Source organism: Melitaea cinxia, chromosome 12 (assembly GCF_905220565.1).
Source record: "Melitaea cinxia chromosome 12, ilMelCinx1.1, whole genome shotgun sequence".
In the NCBI taxonomy this organism is placed as follows: Eukaryota; Metazoa; Arthropoda; class Insecta; order Lepidoptera; family Nymphalidae; genus Melitaea; species Melitaea cinxia.
The window spans coordinates 16,881,181-16,904,573 of NC_059405.1; the positions used below are offsets into that span (position 1 = coordinate 16,881,181).

General features: G+C 34.5%; 1 protein-coding gene across 1 annotated transcript in view; it reads left to right on the forward strand.

Moving 5' to 3' along the window:
- Positions 1-23,393, forward strand: part of LOC123658298 (syntaxin-binding protein 5) — a 99,058-nt gene that overhangs the window by 52,588 nt on the left and 23,077 nt on the right. The window contains exon 6 of the mRNA XM_045593736.1: positions 23,194-23,257. Coding sequence (XP_045449692.1) covers positions 23,194-23,257 — 64 coding nt within the window. The remainder of the gene's footprint in view (positions 1-23,193; positions 23,258-23,393) is intronic.

The following is a 23,393-nucleotide window of genomic DNA, read 5'->3' on the forward strand; positions in this document are numbered from 1 at the left end:
GAAGGCCAATTAAAAGTAGTGGATTACGCTGTCACTTGTATCTGAAAGTATGGTATGCTTTTAATACTAGGTCGTTCAATAAGTCCCGAGACTAACCTGGAAATGGCGCATATATTAAAAACTCTTTTGATTTTTAAAAAGTACTGGCTATCAATACAAGAATATGTGTCAAATTTTTAAAAATGGAACAATAAAATTATTGATTTTGAAACATTTAAGTGACGCTACGGTTGTAATTTCGATACAATGGAAAAAAACGAGTTTCGCGTGTTGATAAAACATTGTTTTTTAATGGGAAAAAATACCGTTGAAGCACAGCAATGGCTTATAAAATGTTATGCAGGATCAGCTCCCTCTAAAGCAACCATTTGTCGGTGGTATGCCGACTTCAAACGCGGTCGCATGGACACCAATGATGGGGAACGCTCAGGTCGTCCAAATGAAGCAGTGACTCAACAAAATATTAACCAAGTCCTCAAAATCGTATTGGAAGATCGGAAGGTAAAAGTGCGAGAGATAGCCGAGATAGTGAAGATTTCAGCTGGTAGTGTTTTCACTATTTTACATAAAAATTTGGCCATGAAAAAGCTTTTTTCTAAGTGGGTGCCGCGTTTGCTTACAACTAATCAAAAGGAACAACGTATCAATGATTCAGAGCGATGTTTGGCGCTGATGAATCATAATAAAAAGGATTTTTTACGTCGGTATGTAACAATGGATGAAACCTGGATATACCATTTCACTCCGGAATCCAATCGGCAGGCAGCGGAGTGGAGAGCGGCTGGTAAAAGCCGCCCGAAGCGTCCAAAGACACCGAAATCGGCCGGTAAGGTTATGGCGTCTATATTTTGGGATGCGCATGGAATACTTTTCATCGACTACCTTGAAAAGGGGCAAAATATAAATAGTGAATATTACATGTGCTTATTGGAGCGATTGAAGTACGAAATTGCGGATAAACGGCCTCACATGAACAAAAAGAAAGTGGTGTTTCACCAGGACAACGCGCCTTGTCACAAGTCCGTGAGAACGATGGCCAAAATTAACGAATTGGGCTTCGAATTGCTTCCTCATCCCCCTTATTCGCCAGACTTGGCCCTCAGCGATTACTGGCTGTTTGCAGACCTCAAAAAAATGCTTCAGGGTAAGAAATTTGACTCAAATAGTGAAGTTATCGCAGCAACGGAGGCTTATTTTGAAGCCAAAGACAAATCGTTCTACACACATGGGATAGAAAAGTTAGAAAAGCGTTGGAGGGACTGTATCGCTCTTGGAGGAGACTATGTTGATGAATAAAAATTAATTTTATAAAAAAGACCTTTTTTTAGTACTTAGTCTCGGGACTTATTGAACCACGTGTTACGATTATTTATGTAAAATTACATAACTCTGACAAACAACGTTATAAATTAACAGCAAAAACATTTATTATTTGTATATGTTGCAGTCAGAACTCTTAACCAGTCAAAAGTACTATTGACTAGCGAAATCAGTCAAAAGTACTTTTGACTGGACAAGTTGGTCAAAAGTGGTTTTGACTGAAAATTATTGGTTATTAGTACTTTTGACTGCAAATTTGCGGTTAAAAATACTTTTGACTGACGCTCTCCGTCAAAAGTAGTTTTAACTGCAAAAAAGCGTCAGTCAAAAGCACTATTAACTCGTTAGATGTGAATAAATTTAGTCAAATGATCCTGATAAACCATAATAAATTTATGCCCACAATCTTCTTGCGACTGCATGTCAATCAGATCGACTTGGCAGCGGCTGTTCATTTCAGTGTGCAGGATCGGTTTCTAAACCTGACCCATCCTTTTCTTGCTTTTCTTCCTTTGGCATACTTCGCACATTGATAAATATATATTAATCATTTCTTTTTGTAACATTATCATACTTTTTTGCCGTTTCATTCTTAAGTCTATCGCGACCACCATGCCCTATAGAAATATGAGCAGCATCAATAATGTCGTAGATTTCCTCAGCCAGCAAAACTATTTGACAGGTTCTGTGTTTGTAACTAATTTTTTTAAACCACAAACTTCAATGTGTTAAAGCGTTGTAGTCTACTGTACTGTAATGGTGTTTCCTGTTCATTAAATTTCGCGTCTTCCACATTCATTGCAAACTTTTCAAATTTTTCTTGTGTCATCACATTGAAATGACTATCTTTCATATCTTCCATCGCTAAAATTCTTTGCAAAAAGCCTTCTTTCTTTTCGTAGTCACTCATTTTTGTTCTAATATCAGCACGTTCTCCACTAATAATGAGTAATATAAAAGTTTATATGTGCGTTTGTCGTTATTTTTATGGACCACCTTAACTTTGTAAGAGTTTTGACTGATACAACCAGTCAAAACCACTTTTGACGGAATCATTTAGTCAAAAGTACTTTTAACCAGCTCCATTGGGAAAAAGTACTTTTAACTGTTATTTTAGTCAAAAGTATTATTGACTAAAGCAAACGGTCAAAAGTACTTCTGACTGATTTTGCTAGTCAATAGTGCTTTTGACTGGTTAAGAGTTTTGACTGCAACATATATATTTCATAAGTATTTATCTAATCTTTACTATTATTATTATCATTTTTAATGTTATATTACTTTCCAAATATACCTACCATTAATTGTTTGTAATTTAAACTTACCAAAGGTATTTATTAGTTTAATACGAAAATGAGTTTTTTTTTTTGTTCGGTTTCATCGTCTTGTTTGTTTTGTTGTTTTCCTTTTCTTATTTGCACGTTTGTTAATTTAATTTTAAACGTATGGAGGGTCGTGATTGGCCGTAATGATTTTATTTCATTCTTTTTTCTTTTATAACTTATTCTGTGCTGTGTACCATCCCTAATAAATCTAATATATAAAATTCTCGTGTCGCGGTGTTTGTAGTTAAGCTCCTCCGAAACGGCTTGGCAGATCATCATGAAATTTTGTGTGCATATTGTGTAGGTCCGAGAAACGAAATGTTAAGGGTAGTCCACCCCTGTTTTTTTTTCATTTTTAGATAAATTATTTATTTTTTATTTTATTATGATTTGGCGTTGAAAAATACATACAACCCTAAATTTTCACCCTTCTACCACCAAACCCTATTTTTAAATAGCGTTTAGCGGCAAGACAACGCTTGCCGAGTCAACTAGTAAATATATAAAATAAATGTTTCGTTATTAACTAAATTATCTCACTCTTGGCTATCTAGGACCTTCGACTGCTAACTATGTCCCATTAAATGGGGGGTTTTGTAAGTATAGATTACGTTCCACGTGAATAAAAAGTTCCTAGTCAATTTTAAAATTTTACTTTGTTTTAATATATTATATATTGTAATATATAATATACATATATAGATATACAAATATAGATAAATAAGTTATTACTTAATCAAAAAGTAAAAGCGCGTACAAGGGTACATGGCGAGGTCTGATAAGGACGAAGACGCGCGTGGGTCTACGGATAACTTACATATTATAAATATACCCGATACTATGTTGTTATAGCCAAAATCCGTTAATGTTTTTGACCTTTATATCGACCTCTCGTGTTACCGAAAATAAGCGTTATCGAAACTATGGTTTTAGGTGAATCTTTTTAATTATAAATGTTTTTGCGTCATGTTTTTTTTTTGCTGTAACTTGTTATTCGTTAAATAAAATAAGTTACCGATATTATGAGTGTTGCATCTTGTATGTAAATAGCTGCTCATGACAATAAATACAAGAGAATAGTGGTATGGTCTAGTTGCAATATTGTAATTGCAGATTTAATTTCATAATTTTTATTAAGAATACAATGTAATGTAAAATCTTTTTTTTTTTGTACCAATAGGTCGGCAAACAACCTGGTGGTAATAATCACTACACCGACACACAGGCTCTACTGATTTCAATTGAAAACTTCTTATATATAATATTTTTGTACGTTTTTTCCTTAAATGAAAGCGAGCGAAACCGCAGAGTAAAGCTAGTAAATAATAAAAATCATGTAAAATAAGTATTTTCATATCCCTTTCATTTTATACATACCCACCTAGCTTTCGTTTTATATAAATTCTCCAACACACTATCACAGTTAACAGAGTCAATGCCACATGTAATCCTTGACAATTATCGGATGTCCGACGAGATTAGCCGAGATTACGAGTAGCCTCCAGATAGCCAGCTAAGAGCCTAAGATACGCAAGCCATCTAAGTTATTAACCGTTAGTGGCCTCTATCAAATGCTTTTACTTATACGGGACTACAATAAAGTTGGTTTTAATTCGACTGTATTTTTTATATATGTTACCTTTACTGGATGTTATTTTTTTACTGGATGGACCGATTCGGATGATTCTTTTTTTTATCAAAAGATGGTGCTTGTCATGTGGTTCCATTTAAGTTTAATTGAGATCTGACGAGTACTTTTCGAGTTGTATCTACTAATACGTATTTACTTGACTATTTTTTCGTCCACTTACGTTGTATTATCAGCACGTCGTGTGGTGTCGGCCGAGTAGAATAGAACAACCCCTTTTCTTCCCGTGGAGAAGCAACCGAGGGATAAACCTGACTTAAAATCATGAGGGTCCTGGAGAAGGAAAACTTCATTTGAAACCCGGAATGGGGTCCGTCAAGCATTCGTGGCATAGCTCTAAAATGCGAAAGACTCCTGCAGCCGAACTCGATCCACACGTATCGACTCGTCGTTCCTGTGGGTCTAGCCAATGAGGTCGAGTGGGTGGCGCAGACTTTAAACAACTCTGCGTTTCCCTGAAGAGTGTCTTAGGCAACAAAGTGTCTGTTTGACACTGTCTAAATCGTCTGCAATAGACGTACTAAGGCCAATTATTGCGTTGTATTACTGGTCGATGTAATTGAAGTTGGTTTCTTTTTAGTGAGCGACCAAAAACCAATATAATCAGACCTAATTCTGATGGAGAACACAAAAGAAAAGAAGAACCCAATTTGGAAGCAAATTATGCGCGTACACACGTTACCGCGATGCAGATTACGTCTATTAATAAAACCCAACTCATTGTATTAGTTACGCAGTAAAATCTCGTAATAAACACTATAAACTTTGCTTTTTGATTTCCTTCCTTGTAAATAAAACAATATGTCCTTGTAAACCTCTATGAAATAACAATGTCTCCAAACCCCCCAATTGTTCATATTAAAACACGGCTATTTCATACGGCCTTGATAATACTAGTACCGACTTATTAGTAAATACGTTATTACATAATGGATGCCTTTTTGCTCGATTTTGTCAATCATATACCTATAAACATAAACCGGTTAACTTAGTAAAAAGTTATAAGATGACGCACAGATAAAATACAGTCGAATTATCTCCCTTCCTTGTTTGAAGTCGGTTTCTACATGATTGATTAACTTAGAACTTAACATAATCAACCGAAAATTAGTTTTGATTTTAAAAGCATATTGTTAGTAAGACTACATGTAAATGTGTGAGCAAAATTTTTTTATATGTAACAACAACATAACAATACACTTTATTGTACACCAAATAGAAATAATACATATCAGATTGATTTTAACAGAGTATCATAAGGTACAAAGGGCGGCCTTATCGCTGAAAAGCGATCTCTTCCAGGCAACCTAGGGGCAGAGGAGATGGTATTGTGTCGGTGTAGGTGTACAAATTGAGACATAAACGTGTGTATTAATCATATTTTGTGACGCCTAAAACTAAAATCTAAACCTAATCCATAATTTGTAAATATTGTTCTGTAAAAATTGTGTCCGAGTCACAACTTTTTAATAACAATAACGGTTGTGCGTTTGATTTTAACTCATGGCAAAAAATCTGGGCTATTCCACTGTTATCATTTGTATTTGTTCAATAGATTATACGTCTGTGAATATAAGTGTGAAGCTTTTTGAAGTAAAAACTTTTTTTGGTGCACCGCACACACATTTTTTCGTAGGTAGTAAGTTAGGCTGATCCGTCACGCTCTGAGGTGAAAGGCTCGATCGGGTGAACTCGGGACCGCCGAATGTAACCGAGCAAGAAAGATCCAGCCAGCTGCTCTTCGCTGCTGAACGGTGAAAGGCTCGATCGAAAGAATTCGGGATTTATTGCGTTATTGCTTGATTGCTATTGCCTATTAGATTTTCACTTCTGACGTGCGGTCTTAAGAACACACTCTATTTTTATTATTTTTCCATTCCATTTCTGATAAGAAACTTAATAAAGGAAGCAAGATAAAGTTAGTGACAAGTTAGTAACATTGCAAATTATTTTTACTTGTAACTTTTGGGTTGAGATTTCTGTAATTTAACTGTCAATCTCATTGCTACCAATATGTATAGTTTTAGTTCTGGCTCACTATAGATACTCGTATGTTTTACCGATTCACGCGCAAATTAAATATATTCTATTGTAATTCAGTTATCAATAGTTAGTTATAAACTATACTTATTATCTTCTTAAGCCGCACTACGCCTGGTAATTATTTATTTGAGTTGTTGAATCCCACGACACAAGCATTGCCTAGTATGGGATTCACTGTTCCTTTCATGTAATGTATATCTTTACAGTTAAATAAACTATTTTTGATTTGATTTGAGATACAATTTTAAAACAGCGCGGTACGTGCTCGTTCGAGTGATATATGACATTAATTTAGTGCGTCATATCTCTGGACGCTATAAATTGTCCCTTTAAAGTTCACGCTACATCGATACTGCGGGGGTTTTGTAATATGTGTGATATTTTAAACCTGACTGCACATCGTGAGAATTTTATTTTTATAACTATCCAAACCTATATTAATATTATAAAGCTGAAATGTTTATTTGTTTTGATAGCCTATTGACTGAGGTAGTATTTTTTTCCCTATTTAGCATCCAATGTCCATGTTCAGAAAAAGCCTTTTAATTTAATAATATCTTACGGTCTTGTGACCGTGTGTGAGTGTCCACACAAACACACACTTCATATTAATTAGATTATGTATGAATAGTTAAATGTAATTATAGTAAATTAGAAGTTACCAAGTGACCCGAGCGCTTGATTGCATTCATTAACAGTTTATTAGAGGCTGCTGACGCAGATCATTTGTGACGTATAGTTAGTCCATCGCTGTAGATATTACTTCGAATCATTATTCGAAGTAATACGACGATTACTACGATTGTGCTTGTAACATCCCACTGCTCGGAATTGGCCTCTTTTTTCATGTAGGCAAAGGATCGAAGCTTAATTCATCACGCTATATATAATATGAGTAACAATCGCTATCAGGTGTATATGATAACAATTGGGACCGACACCTAACGTGCTGTCTGAGACAAGGTGGGGAGACCCACAAGGACAAGGTTTAACTTTTAAAATAAGCTTCAAAATGATATTTAATAACTTTTAAAAGTGCCTACCTAAATAAATACCACCGTAGGGTAATCACTAGCGAATATCATTCACTATTATTAGCATTTTTTTCTGAAAGACAATTACTAGAATCTCCTAAAATGATGTAATTTTGTTTTTACTTAATATATGACATTTCGACTGAAAATCCTAGTTTTCGATCCGCATCCCAATCAGTACTAGGATAGCATAAACCGGAAACGATTTGCTGTCGTCCGTTGGATTTCCGCTTTCAACTCGGTTTCCATTGGATCATGATCGAATGTGTTTGAATTTATTTTCAAACACAATTTCGGAAAAATATAAAAATATTTATATACCTAAATATTATATAAATATTTTTATATTTTTCCTTTATAAAAATATTCCAAAAATATTGAATTAAACTAAAAAAAAAACGAGTGTGCTTTAGACCACACGACTGAAGTAAAACTTACGAAACGTAACTCTCTCTCATTCTATCTTCACTAACTTATATCTCCCTCTCTTTTTTATTTATGTTCGGATATAACTCCGTCGTTTATGAACCGATTTTGATAATCCTTTTTTTGTTGGAAAGAAGATATCCCTAGTTTGGTACCATGATAAGAAAATCAGGATCTGATGATGGGATCCCAGAGAAATTGAGGGAAACTTTCGAAAATCCGCATAACTTTTTACTGGATATATCGATTTTAATGATTTTTAATTTAATCGAAAGCCGATGTTTATCATGTGCTCACATTTAAATTTCATTGAGATCCGATTACAGCTTTTAGAGTAATCTTTGATAATACGTATTAACTTGACTAATTTTTCGTCTACTTACGTTGTATTACTTGTCGATATAATGAAGTCGGTTTTTTTTTTCGTTTGCCTGCAAACACAATTATGTTACGCTTTCGTCACGCATTCATCAGCTCTCTCCCCAATTCAAGCGCGCGTAAGGAAGTTTTACATCAAACATACGATGATTTCTTTAAAAGCGTATTTAACAGTTGTATGTTCGAGCTTTGTATTTTATTTATTTAACAATTTGTTATACGTACAAAACTACATACATAATATATTTAGATCGTATATGATAAAATTAAACAATAACCTAGAGTACTCGGCTACATATATTTTGAGTAGCCCGTTGACGCAGTTTGTTGTGAGCCTGCTTTCTGCCCCGAGGGTTGTGGGTTCGATTCCCACGACTATTCTGGGTGTAATATACATATTTATTTATATGTTTATACATATATGTAGTATTTATATGTATATATATCGAAAAAAATGTAGCTATACCAGTCGGCTGTTACCTATAACACAAGCATTAAGTTGCTTACTTGTTTTAGATATTTATATTTATTTATTTATATTTATTTATATATACAACATTAGGAATCTGTGCTAACTTAACTTTAAATATTCTTAATTCATTCAAAACAAATATAATTTTCATTTAATACGATTCGTACTTTTAAAACCTATTTGAAATAATTTTTAATTTTGAAGTAACTAGAAGTTAACTAAGTCTAACAAAAAAAGATTAGAGGTCGTCTTTTGACCCCCAGTGCTTGCTGTTTCATGCAGTCTCACCATTAGTTCAAATTCAATTTAACTTTATTACCTATATCGAGCAACGACATCTAGTGAAATAATTTTAAAGTTTGATTTTGAATTATTCAATACATAGTTGCCGTTGCAAATGGAACGGTGCAGCGGTGATTCGTGTGTTTTGTAATAACTAAACTTAGTATGTAAGAAATATTGTTTACTAACCAAAATGAGTCACTGGTCACTTTAATAAAGAATATTATTATTATAGCACATTACATCAAGATTTGGTAATCAAGACACTTTGAATCCCGGCGCAGCCGTAATTCCAATAATTTATACGTACATTCGAAGCAAAACCATATTTACTGCGCTAATATGCTAATTTTAATGCGATAAGTTGAATATATATTGACGTATTATGTTATGAGATTAACCTACAATGTTTTGCTGATACTATTACAAAATTTTCAGCAAATGTGACTTTAATTCATCATTCCAGCCTATTGCAGTCCACTGCTGGACATAGGCCTCCACAAGTTCGCGCAAAAAATCCGTGAACTCATGTGTGTTGCCCATAGTCACCACGCTGGGCAGGCGGGTTGGTGACCGCAAGGCTGGCTTTGTCGCACCTAAGACGCTGCTGCCCGTCTTCGGCCTGTGTATTTCAAAGTCAGCGGTTAGATGGTTATCCCGCCATCGGTTGGCTTCTTAAGATCCAAGATGGTAGTGGAACCTTGTTATCCCTTAGTCGCCTCTTACGACACTCACGAGAAGAGAGGGGGTGGCTATATTCTTTGGTGCCGTAGCCACACAGCACGACTTTAATTAGATATCAAATTATTAATGGATTAGTTTATAATTTTGTTTTCTCACAAACGAAAAATATCCATCAGTTACATCGACAAGTAATACAATGTCAATTAAATACGCGTTATTAGAATTAACTCAAAAAATAGTCATCATATCTCGATCAAATTTAATCGGCTCACATGACAACCATCAGCTTTCTAAATAATAATCATCAAAATCGGTACACCTAGTAAAAATTCTTGAAATTAAAAAAAACATGCAGTCGAATCGATATCCCGCTCCTTTTTCGAAGTCAGTTAACAAACTTTTCCTCGTTTTTCAATAATTTTGTTTGCTAGAAAACGAAAAAAACCGACTTCAATTACATCGACAAGTAATACAACGTAAGTATAGACGAAAAAAAGTAACAAACGCACTAGCCGTCACTACAATTTTTGAAGATTCCCCTAGACTTATCTGGGATGCGTTGATCAGATCCTGGTTTCCTTATCATGGTACTACCCTTAAGATATCTCCTTTCCAACAAAAAAAGAATTATCAAAATCGGTTCATAAATGACGAAGTTACCCGCGAACACATAAAAAATATATACGCTCGAATTGAGAAACCTCGTCCTCCTTATTTGAAGTCGGTTAATAAATATGTAAATACACTTTTCTTCTATAATGTATTTGGCCGCGCGTCGTGTCGTTCAATACAAATATGACAGCATCGTAATTTTCACCAAAATGACATTCAATTTGCGATTAAATGAGCGCCCCGGCTTAATATATTGATCGTCGTTACCTCGTGTGGGGGAGAATCTCAGAGATCGGTTATTTTACGCAAAAAATAAATTTGTAGATTATAATTTGTCAATATATACAATACAATCTAAACTTATAATAAAACTCATCATCATTATTACCTTAGCCTAATACAGTCCACTGCTGGATAGGCCTTTACAAGTTCGCGACAAAAATGGCGTGAACTCATGTGTGTTGCCCATAGTCTTAGTTTGGCTATATTCATACCTAATAAAACTGTGACAACTGCAATTCTCTGCATTGAAGATATTTGTCTATTATTATTACTATTTATTTTTATTTAATAGTTGATAATAAGGTTATGTATGCACTAGCGACCCGCCCCGGCTTCGCACGGTTGCAAAAACCATCAGTGTTCCTCTACTATATTATGCATTTATTATTATACGTATAAACCTTTCTCTGGGATCACTCTATTTACTAAAGAAAACCGTATCAAAATCCGTTGCGTAGTTCTAAATATCTAAACATACAGACAATGGGAAGCGACTTTTTTTGTACTATGTAATGATGTATGCATTTATTTAAATATTTTGTATAAATATTAGTATGTATATATTAGCAGGTTAGTTTATTATTTAACCGCACTACCCTGTCTCGAAATAGACATTAATTTAGCTTTTCTTTACTTGACTTGTCTGGATGAAATGGCTAAACAGCCGTTAGTCTGCCCATTGTACTTCACCGTCTGTAACCGTCTTATAATATGTTTAATGTGTAGCATGTAGTTTTGGTGTACAATAAAGTATAAGTATTTATTTAATTTTATTTTATTTAGTTAATAAATGTATTGGATTTATTTTATGAGAACACTTTGTTATCGCCTAAAATGTCTATTTTTTTTTTCATGTTTGTTTGTCTGTTTATCTATATATTGGTTACGAATCGTGCCGAAACTACTAAGTGTGAACTGTGCGAACTAAAGCGAGTAATAATTGTGTTGGTACATCCAGTAAAAAGTTATGTGGTATAATACAACGTAGGTCGACGAAAAAAGCGTCAAGTAAAAACGCATTATTAGATATAACTCGAAAAGTTATTGTCAGATCTCAAATAAATTTAAATGAGACCAAATGACACACACCACCTTTCGCTTAAAAGAAAATTTGTCGAAATCGCTCCACCCAGTCAAAAGGTCTGAAGTAACATACATAAAAAAAAGTACAGTCGAATTAATAACTTCCTCCTTTTTTGGAAGTCCGTTAAAAAGAGAAACTTCATTGCGTCACGCATTTATTCCAAAATATGCAAATATCTCCTGGACATTTTCTCCTACAAACTTGATAAATCTTATTTAGTAAAAAAAGCTGTTAGTGTCGGACGATTCAAGCAATTGTAGACAGTCTTAGAACTGCTGGTCTGAAGTTATACTTTAACTTACTTTACTTAAACTTTTTTTAATATTTAAAAAAAAACGCAAGCCGATAATAAAACAAATAGACATTGGAATCCACGGAGCTGATTTAAGATCGACGTCATTGTAAAGAATGTAATTCAATATTTTGCGGACAATCTGTTCATTCTTCATAAAAACTCAAAATCTTTTGTGATATTCCCTACAGTCATGAAAAATCTTGCACCATCGCCTGAATTATTCGCCGAACCTTTTTCAGGTCTGTAATCACAAGAAATCTCGTACTATCGTTATTTTCTTCCAACAAGTCATATAATAGCATTACAGTATAAAATAAGAACAAAATATTTCCCACAAACTCTGTGCAGCTTCATAAAAACTGTAACTTATTACTTAAAGCTGCTCCAGCAAACTGACGGGGCTGCGGAACAAAATCCCTGATGTAACTTACTCCGATATCCCGAAGCTTGATAACCAAGCTAACGTCAAAATAAAAGTTAACTAATAAATTAACGGAATATAAGCTAAACTAAATGAGTCTGTTAGTGTTCCACTGCTGGGCAGAAACAACTTCTATTGGAGTAGATTCGGAGCCTTATCTATAACGCTGCAGTAAGGATGGGTTAATATCTTTCTTACCGAGAGTAAGGATCGTTAGTAGTTATTAACGATAACAAACAGACGACTTGACTTGTTCACAAAGATACGGTGAAATATACATCGACAAAAAGTCTGGCCAGAAACAAATTATAAGTATAAATACCAACATTAATCCTCTTCGAAAGGAAATCGAACCTATGATCGTAAGCGACGTTGGAGCTCCGGTATTAAACCTCAATCAGTCGCTATTATAAAAAAAAAAAAAACAAATTTTTAACTTTTGAGCGAAAAGCGTTACTTACGCATATTTTTTTCATGCAGTACTTTGTTTAACAATTAAAACCAACATTTCCAATTATTCGAAACATTAATCAAAATGTAAGAATACTGCTACAATAATTGTGAACGATTTACTGAAAAGCAACATGGCGGCCGCGTACATTCATTAGTAGTTTCGCGCCAACTGATCAGTGGAGTTTTACTCATTAAATTAAATGACGACGCGTTGGCGCAGCGGTCATAGCACTGTCATAGGCTGTTGCGCTGGCGGTCGCGGGTTCCATTCTCGCTCACGACAGACATTTTTATCGCCCATATAGATGTTTTTCGTGGTCTGGACGTTGTGCTTGTGTATTGTGTGTAATTCCGGACCCCCGACACAGGAGAAAATCCTACTGGTAGTTGAGTGTGAAGCGGTTATTATTATTATTTATTTGTAAATGAAACTGGACTTTTAATTATCATTTTCTTTATATAATATTGTACACAAATATACAATCTAAATTGCATTTTAAAATATTTAAACCGAAATTAGTTTTAATTGATGTTGGGAGACCCGATTCATTTAATCACCACAAACCAATAACTTTAATGCAAAATTGTTGCCACCGTTCTTACCGCCTAAATTAAATTATCGATTATCCCTTACGATACTACTCGTATATAAAGGACAAAAAGGCGTTGCTTTAGGAACAATGGGTTTCATACAGAACGTGTAAACCAATATAAAATAATTATATGATGTATTGATAATTTTTAAAAGATTAATTGATGAGCTTATGGTCGACTCCTCTCAACAGAACCTACATTCCGAATTCATCACATCATCATCATCATCACATCAGCCTATCGCAGTCCACTACTGGACATAGGCCTCCACAAGTTCGAGCCAAAAATGACGTGAACTCATGTGTATTGTCCATAGTCACCACGCTGGGCAGGCGGGTTGGTGACCGCAGGGCTGGCTTTGTCGCACCGAAGACGCTGCTGCCCGTCTTCAGCCTGTGTATTTCAAAGCCAGCAGTTCGATGGTTATCCCGCCATCGGTCGGCTTTTTTAGTTCCAAGGTGGTTGTGGAACTGTGTTATCCCTTAATCGCCTCTTACGACACCCACGGGAAGAGAGGGGACATTCCGAATTAGTCCAAGCTTTACAAATATATTTCGTATAATTACGATTGAAAGTTCCTTTAAAAAAATAAACTCATGATCGATTGACACGATTTGATTCAAAATACAATACCGTGGTAGATACAAGTAAATCCGCCACGTATCTGCCTGGATCTATACTGTGACACGTGCAATGTATTTTCATTACAGATGTCCAGTTCGTATGAATACAAAACGTTTACCATTCGACTGTCCATCTAAAAATATTTGTTATTCGAGGAATTTATGGAGTTTATGCGAATGTGGAAAACTTGTTCTATTTGAATTGGAACATGGTATGGCACATTTATAACAGCGAGTAACTTTTGCAATTATGGTTACGAATACAATCTCCAATCTCGACAAATTTTACAAACTACATTTGTACGTTAACTGAGAGTTTGTACTCGAAACTATATTTTCACCGCACTCGGAGCCGTTCAATGTAAAAATATTGAATTATTATTTTTTACCAGATACATCTTTACTTGGTTTTGCACATGTAACTTATTCTCCTTCGGGAATTTTGGATGTCTTTTTTTTTTAATTAGTAAGAATGACGCTTTTCGGATATCATCTGATTAATCTATTCATCATTTCATTAATACCAACTTGAGTTGTGCGCAGAGTAATCCGCTTGGTATTATCATCGTTTAATTTTATATTTGCTTTTCAGTTTCAGAGTTTCATACTCTTCTCTCTCTCTTTTCAGCCTGTAATGTCCCACAACTGGGCATAGGCCTCTTTCCCCATGTATGAGATGATCAGAGCTTAATCCGCCACGTTACACAATGCGGGTGGGCGGATTATACAACGTGTCATAGTTTGATGTATTTTGGCTGATAATCTTGCTTGATAGATAGGCTAGAAGAGATAAATTAATATCATCAAAAATCATCAAAATCACTCTAACTATATATTCAGATAAATAATTTAAATTTAAAAAATTTGTCACACAAAAGTTCTCCTTAAAATTTCTACTTTTATACTTCACCTGTTACATACAAATGTACAGGTTCGCCGCAGGTTAAGTGAAGAGATTCCTTTTATCTATAAACAAGGCTCTTAATTGCACCGGCGTCGTTATTATGAATGAACTAAAGCTGCTCGAAGCCCTGCGGCGGTCCGTCAAGTACAATGCCCTGCGACGCGTCGTTATAACGCCAGAGACATTTATAACGTCAGTTTCCGTCAATTAGGCAACGTAATTAGTTTTTTTTTTCAAACTATATAGAGTTATTATTACATTGTTCCTTTTATTGTTTATTAAAATTTCATCAATGTCGTGTACGAATTGGGACACAAAGGAAGTCAATTACGATCGAGATGACAACCTCAATAGAATTTTCGAGACCAATAAAATCGTTGGTATTTTCTAGCCAACACATGGATTTAATATATTTTACTAGTGATAAGATAGCTAATTAATATTTTTGCTATTGTCACGTAGAATATTCAAATTCTGTTTTACGGAAACATTAACGTAGCCTTTGTGTATTAAGACAGAAACAGAGAGAGCTACAGACGAGTAAATGCAATTTTGATACCGCTCCACGTACAACAATAATTTTATTAGAACGGAAATGATTATAGTATTAATGTAAATTAAATACAATAAATAAAGATAGACAACACTGTTAATTTTTCCTATAATTAAAAAGAAATTTTGCGAATAATACAAAGTATCTTTAACTTTTTTAGTTGTTTTAAGTAATATTTTTTATCAGCTTTATTATTATTATCATTTTCTATAAAAAATCCGACGGTGTCGTTGTCCAACATTATAAAACTAACTCTTCTTAACTAATTCACTAACTCCTCCCTCTCTTTTCTATTATAAACAAGTACACACCTAACTTACATATTTAAAATCGACATTTCGAGAATATTTTATTCCTGTTATATGTGGACAATACGAAAGATAGCTTACATTTCAATATCAAGTGCCACAGATGACATGACATGGAATGGCGTCGGCAACATGGCGGCGCACGGCGCCGGACTTGTTTTGTGCACTCAGACATTTACTACGCTTTATTTACTCTTGATTACCAACTGTTGCCTCAGATATTTATAATAATTATATACATCTAATTATATAGAATTTTTTCATAATAAATGCTTTTTTGATTTTATGGTTACTTTTTAAAACATCTACATATATATAAACAGAAGACTCTTTTTTCTTGAAATTTTTTACAGACGAACTCCAATTTTAATGTAATCAGATTAAAAATACAGGACCTTAATCTTGTATACAGTCTTCAATTATCAGGATTAATATCATAACACAAATCGAGGCTTTCCAATTTCCGTTTTACGGTGCGACAAAGCCAAATTCTACATCATCACATGCATTATGACTTGCTTAGTAAGTAAGAGGCTTGCTAATTATGTTTGATGATTTTTTTATGTTTTTTATACAACTAGCTCGGTAAACAAGCGTACAGCTCTCCAGAAGCATCTTAAGCGTGTTCTAGTCGACTTCCCCAGTCAGATTGCTCCATATTTTGTATCATAAATCATATACCATTTATTAATTAAAAAAAAATCCAAAACATTTAACTGATATTTCTCAGCTTTAGACTTTTTTTATAATAATTGAATGCCTTCTACTTAAGCTCAATAGAACTGTCTTTATTAAATTTTATTTTGTATTGATTACTGTCGGAAAATTTTACTTCTCATTCCCGAGGCCTTCAGGGAGAAGAGGGTGAAGTGTGCAGTCAGTGACCGGAAGTGATCGCCGGAAGGTGTTCGATGAAATATTCTAATACCCACTTTCCGTTGTTCCGGTTTAAACAATTTACTCGCATGCGCCTAGGTTTAATTTAATACTAAACTACTAACCCTCACTCCAGCCCTCCAGTGATATTTTTTCTTTCAAATAAAATTATTTAGAATAGTTTTACGAAACTCTATGCCTTATTGTTTTGCGCTTGTTATCTATTTACTAACAACTATCATTATCGATATAAATTCGACGCGATGTATTTTTTTTTTTTTAGAATTATTAATACTCGTACATACTTAGGTACTGTAAGATTGAGTTTTTTTAATTATTTTTTAATTTTTACTTACACAAACGTGTGTAGAGAATTGTAAAAGAAGGTCCGAATTAAATATAAACACAGACCAAAACGAAATTTAACTATCATAAGAGATAATAAAAAAAATGAGTGTGCTTTAGACAGCACGACTGAATTAAAATTAACGAAACGTAACTCTCTCTCTTTCTATCATCACTAAGTTATCTCCTTCTCAACTCCCGTTCGCCTCGCCTAATCACACTTTTCGTAACGCCCACGTCACGCATTCACCACCTTACTCCCCAAGTCAAGCGTACATAAAGAAGTTTTACTTCATAAAAGTACTTTTAAAGGGTTCGATATCATGAAGTGTAAATCGCGAAGATGATTTAAAAGACACAATCCCTTAATAATAAATACAAGTTGCTCTTCATGCTACAAAAATAAAATTTACACAATTATATTTAAGTTAGTCACGCGAATGTCGAAACTGAGCTAATTATGAAACTGAAAACATGAAAACACTATTTTAATAGTACTAAGGTTTCCGATACTTAAGTTAGTGCGCTTACGTGAATTTGATACTTTATTGGTTACACACACACATACTCACACGCAACTTTTTAACTAATAATATATATGTTATCGATATTTTAAATTAATACTTTATATGTTACGTGGTCGCGACTTTTTACTGTTTGCATTTATGTTTCTTGTTGAAATTTCCTGCTCAAAATATGGAGCAGCCCGACTGGGGTAGTACCTCGACCTTACAGAAGATCAAAGCTAAATAATACTGCTTCCAAGCAATTTTGTGTTCCTGTTCGTGAGTGAGGTGACCAGAGCTCCTGGGGGTTTTACAGTATAACAAAAAATAATAAAATGGTAGGAAAGTCAAAACTGTACATTGAATATTTTTTTTTAAGAATACTTGGGGTGTGATTTATAATCGATACCGAAGCCAAAAAATATAGTTTTTAGAATTTTTGTCTGTTTATCTGTTTGTATGTATGTATGTCCGGGATAAACTCAAAAAGTACTGCATGGATTAACTTCAAATTTGGCAAGAATATTATTAAGAAGTCGGGTCAACATATAGGCTACATATTATCACGCTACTGTCTACGGGGAACGAGCAGTGAACCTTTATTTCCTCAACGCATTCTGTAACAACGTGTAATCTAACGACGCATATTTGAATGTTGTTGTTATTATGTTAATAACCATGTCATAAGCCAGTTCACACAATAAATAAAGACATTCTGTAGTATATTTAGTATCAGCACTGCACTCGTGCGAAGCGGGGCGGGTCGCGAGTATAACAAAAAAAGTATCAAAATAAGTTAGGTCCATCTAAAACTTTCATACTTAATATGATAATCGCACCAATATTTCAGTTAGCCGCGCCTTGTTGGGCTAAATTATTATCCATTACTAAAATTGTATACAATTACAGTCGCAATAAAAACTTTCCCGAATAATACAAAAATTAAACATACACTGTTTATAAGAAATTACTCTTTACGAAGCCAAAATCTGGGTTTTTTTCAGCCCATGTCAGCTTTCTTACTCTACTACGGATCAGCTCATTTAGCCGTCATTAGTCGACTAAGAGAAAGCTCTGCGAACAACCGCTACGGTGTAAGGGTTCGAGTAGTCGCCTAAAACACCAGCGGTTTGCGGATTCGATTCCTGGTTTGGTTGTCTGTCCTTGTGGGTTTGCCCACCTTGACTCGGAGAATTAAGCCGTTGGTCCCGGTTGTTATCATAAATACCTGATAGCGATCGTTACTCATATTAGAGAACGCATCCGCCCATCCGCAGTGGAGCAGCGAAGCGAATGAAGCTCCAATCCTTCTCCTACGAGGCCTATGCCCAGCAGTGTGATGTTAGAGGTTGAATGCGTAGCCGACTGTGTCACTTCTAACTCTGCTAATATCTAAAGACACCTTTTTGTCATGATACTAATTTAACTGAGGTAGGGCACAGCAGGAATATCCTGCTCAAAATATGGAGCAGTCCGACTGGGGTAGTACCTCGACCAGAAGACCACGGATAAATAATATTGTTTTCAAGCAGTATTGTGTTCCTGTTGGTGAGTAAGGTGACCAGAGCTCCTGGGGGATTGGGGATTGGGTCGGCAACGCGCTTGCGATGCTTCTGGTGTTGTAGGCGTCTATAAGCTACAGTAATCTCTTACCATCCGGTGAGCCGTTGCCGTTGTTTGCCGAACTAGTGACATTAAAAAAAAAGTATAGAAAACAACTTACGTTCTTAAACATGGGTTATGGTATTCGCATGTATAATAAAATCCCACAAACGATTTTGGAATTGTCTCAACATAAATTTAATGTTTTTATTTAAAAAAAAATTAATAGATAAAGCTTATTACTCGGTGCAGGATTACATAGTTGATAAAGATGTATGGACTTAGTGACGCTGTATTTTATGCAACATGTTACTAATTTTGTACTAAAACACAGTCTAATATTATTTTTCAAAAGAGTAACTGCGGAGTTTCTTGCAGATTCTTCTCTGCAGAATCTACATTCCGAATCGGTGGTAGCTTTACTTCTAAAAAATAAAATAATTTATATTTAAAGTTTTAATTTGTAAAATGACGATTCGAAAGTGCTCTTGTAGCCTATTTGAATAAAGCTGTTTTTGATTTTGATTTTGAACACTTGTAAATTCAATGATCATTACTAACCTTTATTTATTGCGAAAAATTTAAAATTAAAAAATTACTTCATTCAAATAAACTTCAAAAACTTTTTAAAACTTTTAAATTTTACAAATTTAAATTATAATTGGTATAAATAATCAGTAATGCTAAAGTTAAGCTACCACCGATTCGAAACGTAGATTGTGCAGAGAAGTATCGGCAAGAAACTCCGAAGTTACACTTTGAAAAAAAAAACTATGCATGGAATACAATGCCAATGTCTACCATTAACCTTAAACCGAATAACATGCTTTCGGTATTTCATATATTGTGAGTTGAAGTGTTACATTGGATATAAACATTTTATCTTCAAACGAATTATACGAATCAATTTCATTCACTCGCTTACGACTCTCGTCGTAAACCAGAAACGGGAATAATGCGCGTAATACGCGTATAAAATATCAATTTGTCTCAGATCGTTACGATAAGAGCAACACCATGGTTGATCCCATAAATTCATGACCAACTTTATGCTATGGTATGGAAAACTATGGACCAAATTGAATGTCAGATTTTATAGCTTGTGGTACTTTTTATGTTGGTTTTCTTTACCATTATTCAGTGTAAGAAAAATATTCTGTTCTCGATTTAAAAAAAAAATGTGTTTACAGGTAAACGAAGAAAAACCGACTTCAATTATATCGACAAGTAATACAACTAAGCTAGACGAAGAAATAGTCAAGTAAATACGCATTATCAAAGATTATTCCGAAAATTGCAATCAGATCTCGATGAAATTTAAATGTGACCACATGATAAACATCGGCTTTTGATTAAATTAAAAATCATCAAAATCGGTACACCCAGTAAAAAGTTATACGGATTTCCGAGTTTCCGTCGATTTCTCTGGGATCCCATCATCAGATCCTTGTTTCCTTATTATGGTACCAAACAAGGGATATCTCCTTTCCAACAAAAAAAGAATTATCAAAATCGGTTCATAAACGACGGAGTTATCCCCGAACATACTTAAAAAAATGTATATATATATATATATACGGTCGAATTGAGTAACCTCCTCCTTTTTTGAAGTCGGTTAAAAAACGAGTGTGCTTTAGACCATACGACTGACGTAAAACTTACGAAACGTAACTCTCTCTCTTCCTATCTTCACTAACTTATATCTCCCTCTCAACTTCCGTTCGCTTCGCCCGATCCACACTTTTCGTAACGCTCTCGTCACGCATTCACCAGCTTACTCCCAAGTCGAGCGTGCGTAAAAAAGTTTAACTTCAAAAAAATTATAGATTTATAATTCCTAAAGATAACATATGGCATACACACCAAATACTCATCAAAACGGACAAATTAATAACTTACTTCTTTTCAAATTGGCTATAAGGCTTTTTATTATGTTTGTCAAGAGGACAAAAGTAATAGAACCAACGCAGGCTTTACTCCTATGCCACATTTCTAAGCGACTTCCTCATAACTCTTTATTACGGGTGTACGGATTTTGACGATACTTTTTGTAATGAAAAGCTTGTGTTTGTCACGTGGTCCTATTTATATTTGATCGAAATCTCGATTTTCCGAGTTATTCCTAATGATGCGTTATTAATTGATTGTTTTTTAGGCTAAATAGGCTATATTACTTGTCGATGTAGATTCAAGTCGATGTCTTTCTTTTACAATCAAACTAAATTATTTACACAATATAATTTCTATTTGTAAAGAAGTTTCCTTAATATTTATAACAAAAATAATAAATCTATGCTAAAAACACAATAATTATACGCAGAGAATAATACCACCCCTGTATAGACATAGTATCATCAAAGATTGCAAGCGATTACTGAGGGAGGCTGTCAGCGGCCGCCGCGACGTCGCAACAAGTGGCGCCGCGTCGTCGGTACTAGCGCGCCGTCACGGCGATCTCCACTTGTTGAGACGTGTTGATAACACTCGGGATATTTAACGATTAAGTATTAGTTATTCGCGCTATAGCAATCTAAATGGTGTTGCTATTTTTGTTGTCTTTTTAATGAATACGTAATAACGGTTGTGTTACTAACGTGTACTAGAATGTAATACGTTTGTTGTTGGTTTTTTCAAGTTTTTATTACGGTACATGGAACAAATTTAAAAAATTATTACGATAAGCTATAAACACGTGACGACTCATGACAAAAAGAAATTACTTTATCCAATTCGTTTCAAAAGCACTTTTGAATCGTTATTTTGCGTCTTAGAATTGTAGTGGGTTCATTTTTAATAAATTAATTATAGTTAATGTGACTGATGACTGTGAATAGACGCCGATTGGGCGCAACGGTCACAGCCATGGATTGTACCTGTTCCGCTGGCGGTTGCGGGTTCGATCCCCGCACATGACAAACATTTGTATTGGCCATACAGGTGTTTGCCGTGGTCTGGGTGTTTGTGCAGTTCTTATGGGTATCCCCACCGTGCCTCGGAGAGCACGTTAAGCCGTCGGTCCCGGTTGTTATTCTGTACACCTGATAGCGATCGTTACTCATAGTAGGGAATATATCCGCCAACCCGCATTGGAGCAGCGTGGTGGACTAAGCTCTGATCCTTCTACACAGGGAAAGAGGCCTATGCCCAGTAATGGGATATTACAGGCTGAAGCGTAGTTAATTTGAAACTACCACAGATTCAGAATGTGGATTCTGCAAAGAAGACTCGGCTACAATTTTTTTTTTCAGTGAAAACTTTTTTAACCGCGTTGGGCAAAAAAAAGCTTGGTTCTTATTGTTTCACTTCTACTTATAACTGCAACTTTAGGCTTGACACGTAGCGAATAGAAACTTCCGACAGAACTAGAAATAACATATAATTATATCATCAGGTTTTAACTATAGAGAATAACGTTCAACATCAAATATCTTTATCAAGTAATCGGTGAATTGTACATCATTAAATGGAACAAGTTGCCTCGACTATAAACCACGTTTAAAGATTCTAAATCATTTTGCACTTTTCGTAATTAAAATTCTCACTCAAACAACGAGTAGGTTAGATTAGATTGTTTGCGAGAATTTCTACTGTAGTCAGTAATTGTATTTGTATGAGGAATACATTTTAAAAGGAGGTGAGTCTTTGTGAGCTAAAAAGATGTTATGAAAAATATTTTATCAAGATTAAAGATTTTTCTATTTTTATTATAAACGCGAACTTTAAAATGTTTTTGACCTATTTCCATCTTTAATATTTTTTTATTGACAAATTGATTGACATCTTGCATAAAGCTTCTCATTAATTCATCAATAGAGTTTTAATTATTAATTAGTTTTTATTATACTATCATTTTACATTTATGTATCAGTCAGCCGTAACTACACACAAGTAATAAGCAAGCCCATTTTAGAAACAAATGACCGCTTGTGTGTGTTAAAAGTATTTATTTATTTATTTTATATAAAACTTTTTATTAATTCATAAAAAAAGTTGTCAATAAATAAGTATCAATTAGTTTTATTACAAACAGCTTAAAAATAAACTTGGAAACACTTAAGATTCCTCGCGAGCGTGTCTTCGTTTTACATCATCTGCGCCACTTGACGAGTTTCTTTTGTTGCAGGACGAGGCCGAATCACCCCGGCGCCGTCGTTGACGTCAGCGAGAACCCGCTAGACGCCAGCAAAGTTAGTTTTTATCACTCGGATTAATGTTCAGACTTACGTTGCAAACGTAATATTGAGAAAAACTTTTTGATGAATTCAAATAAAGTTACTTTAAATATTTATTAATCTATACTGATATTATAAATCAGAAGAGTTT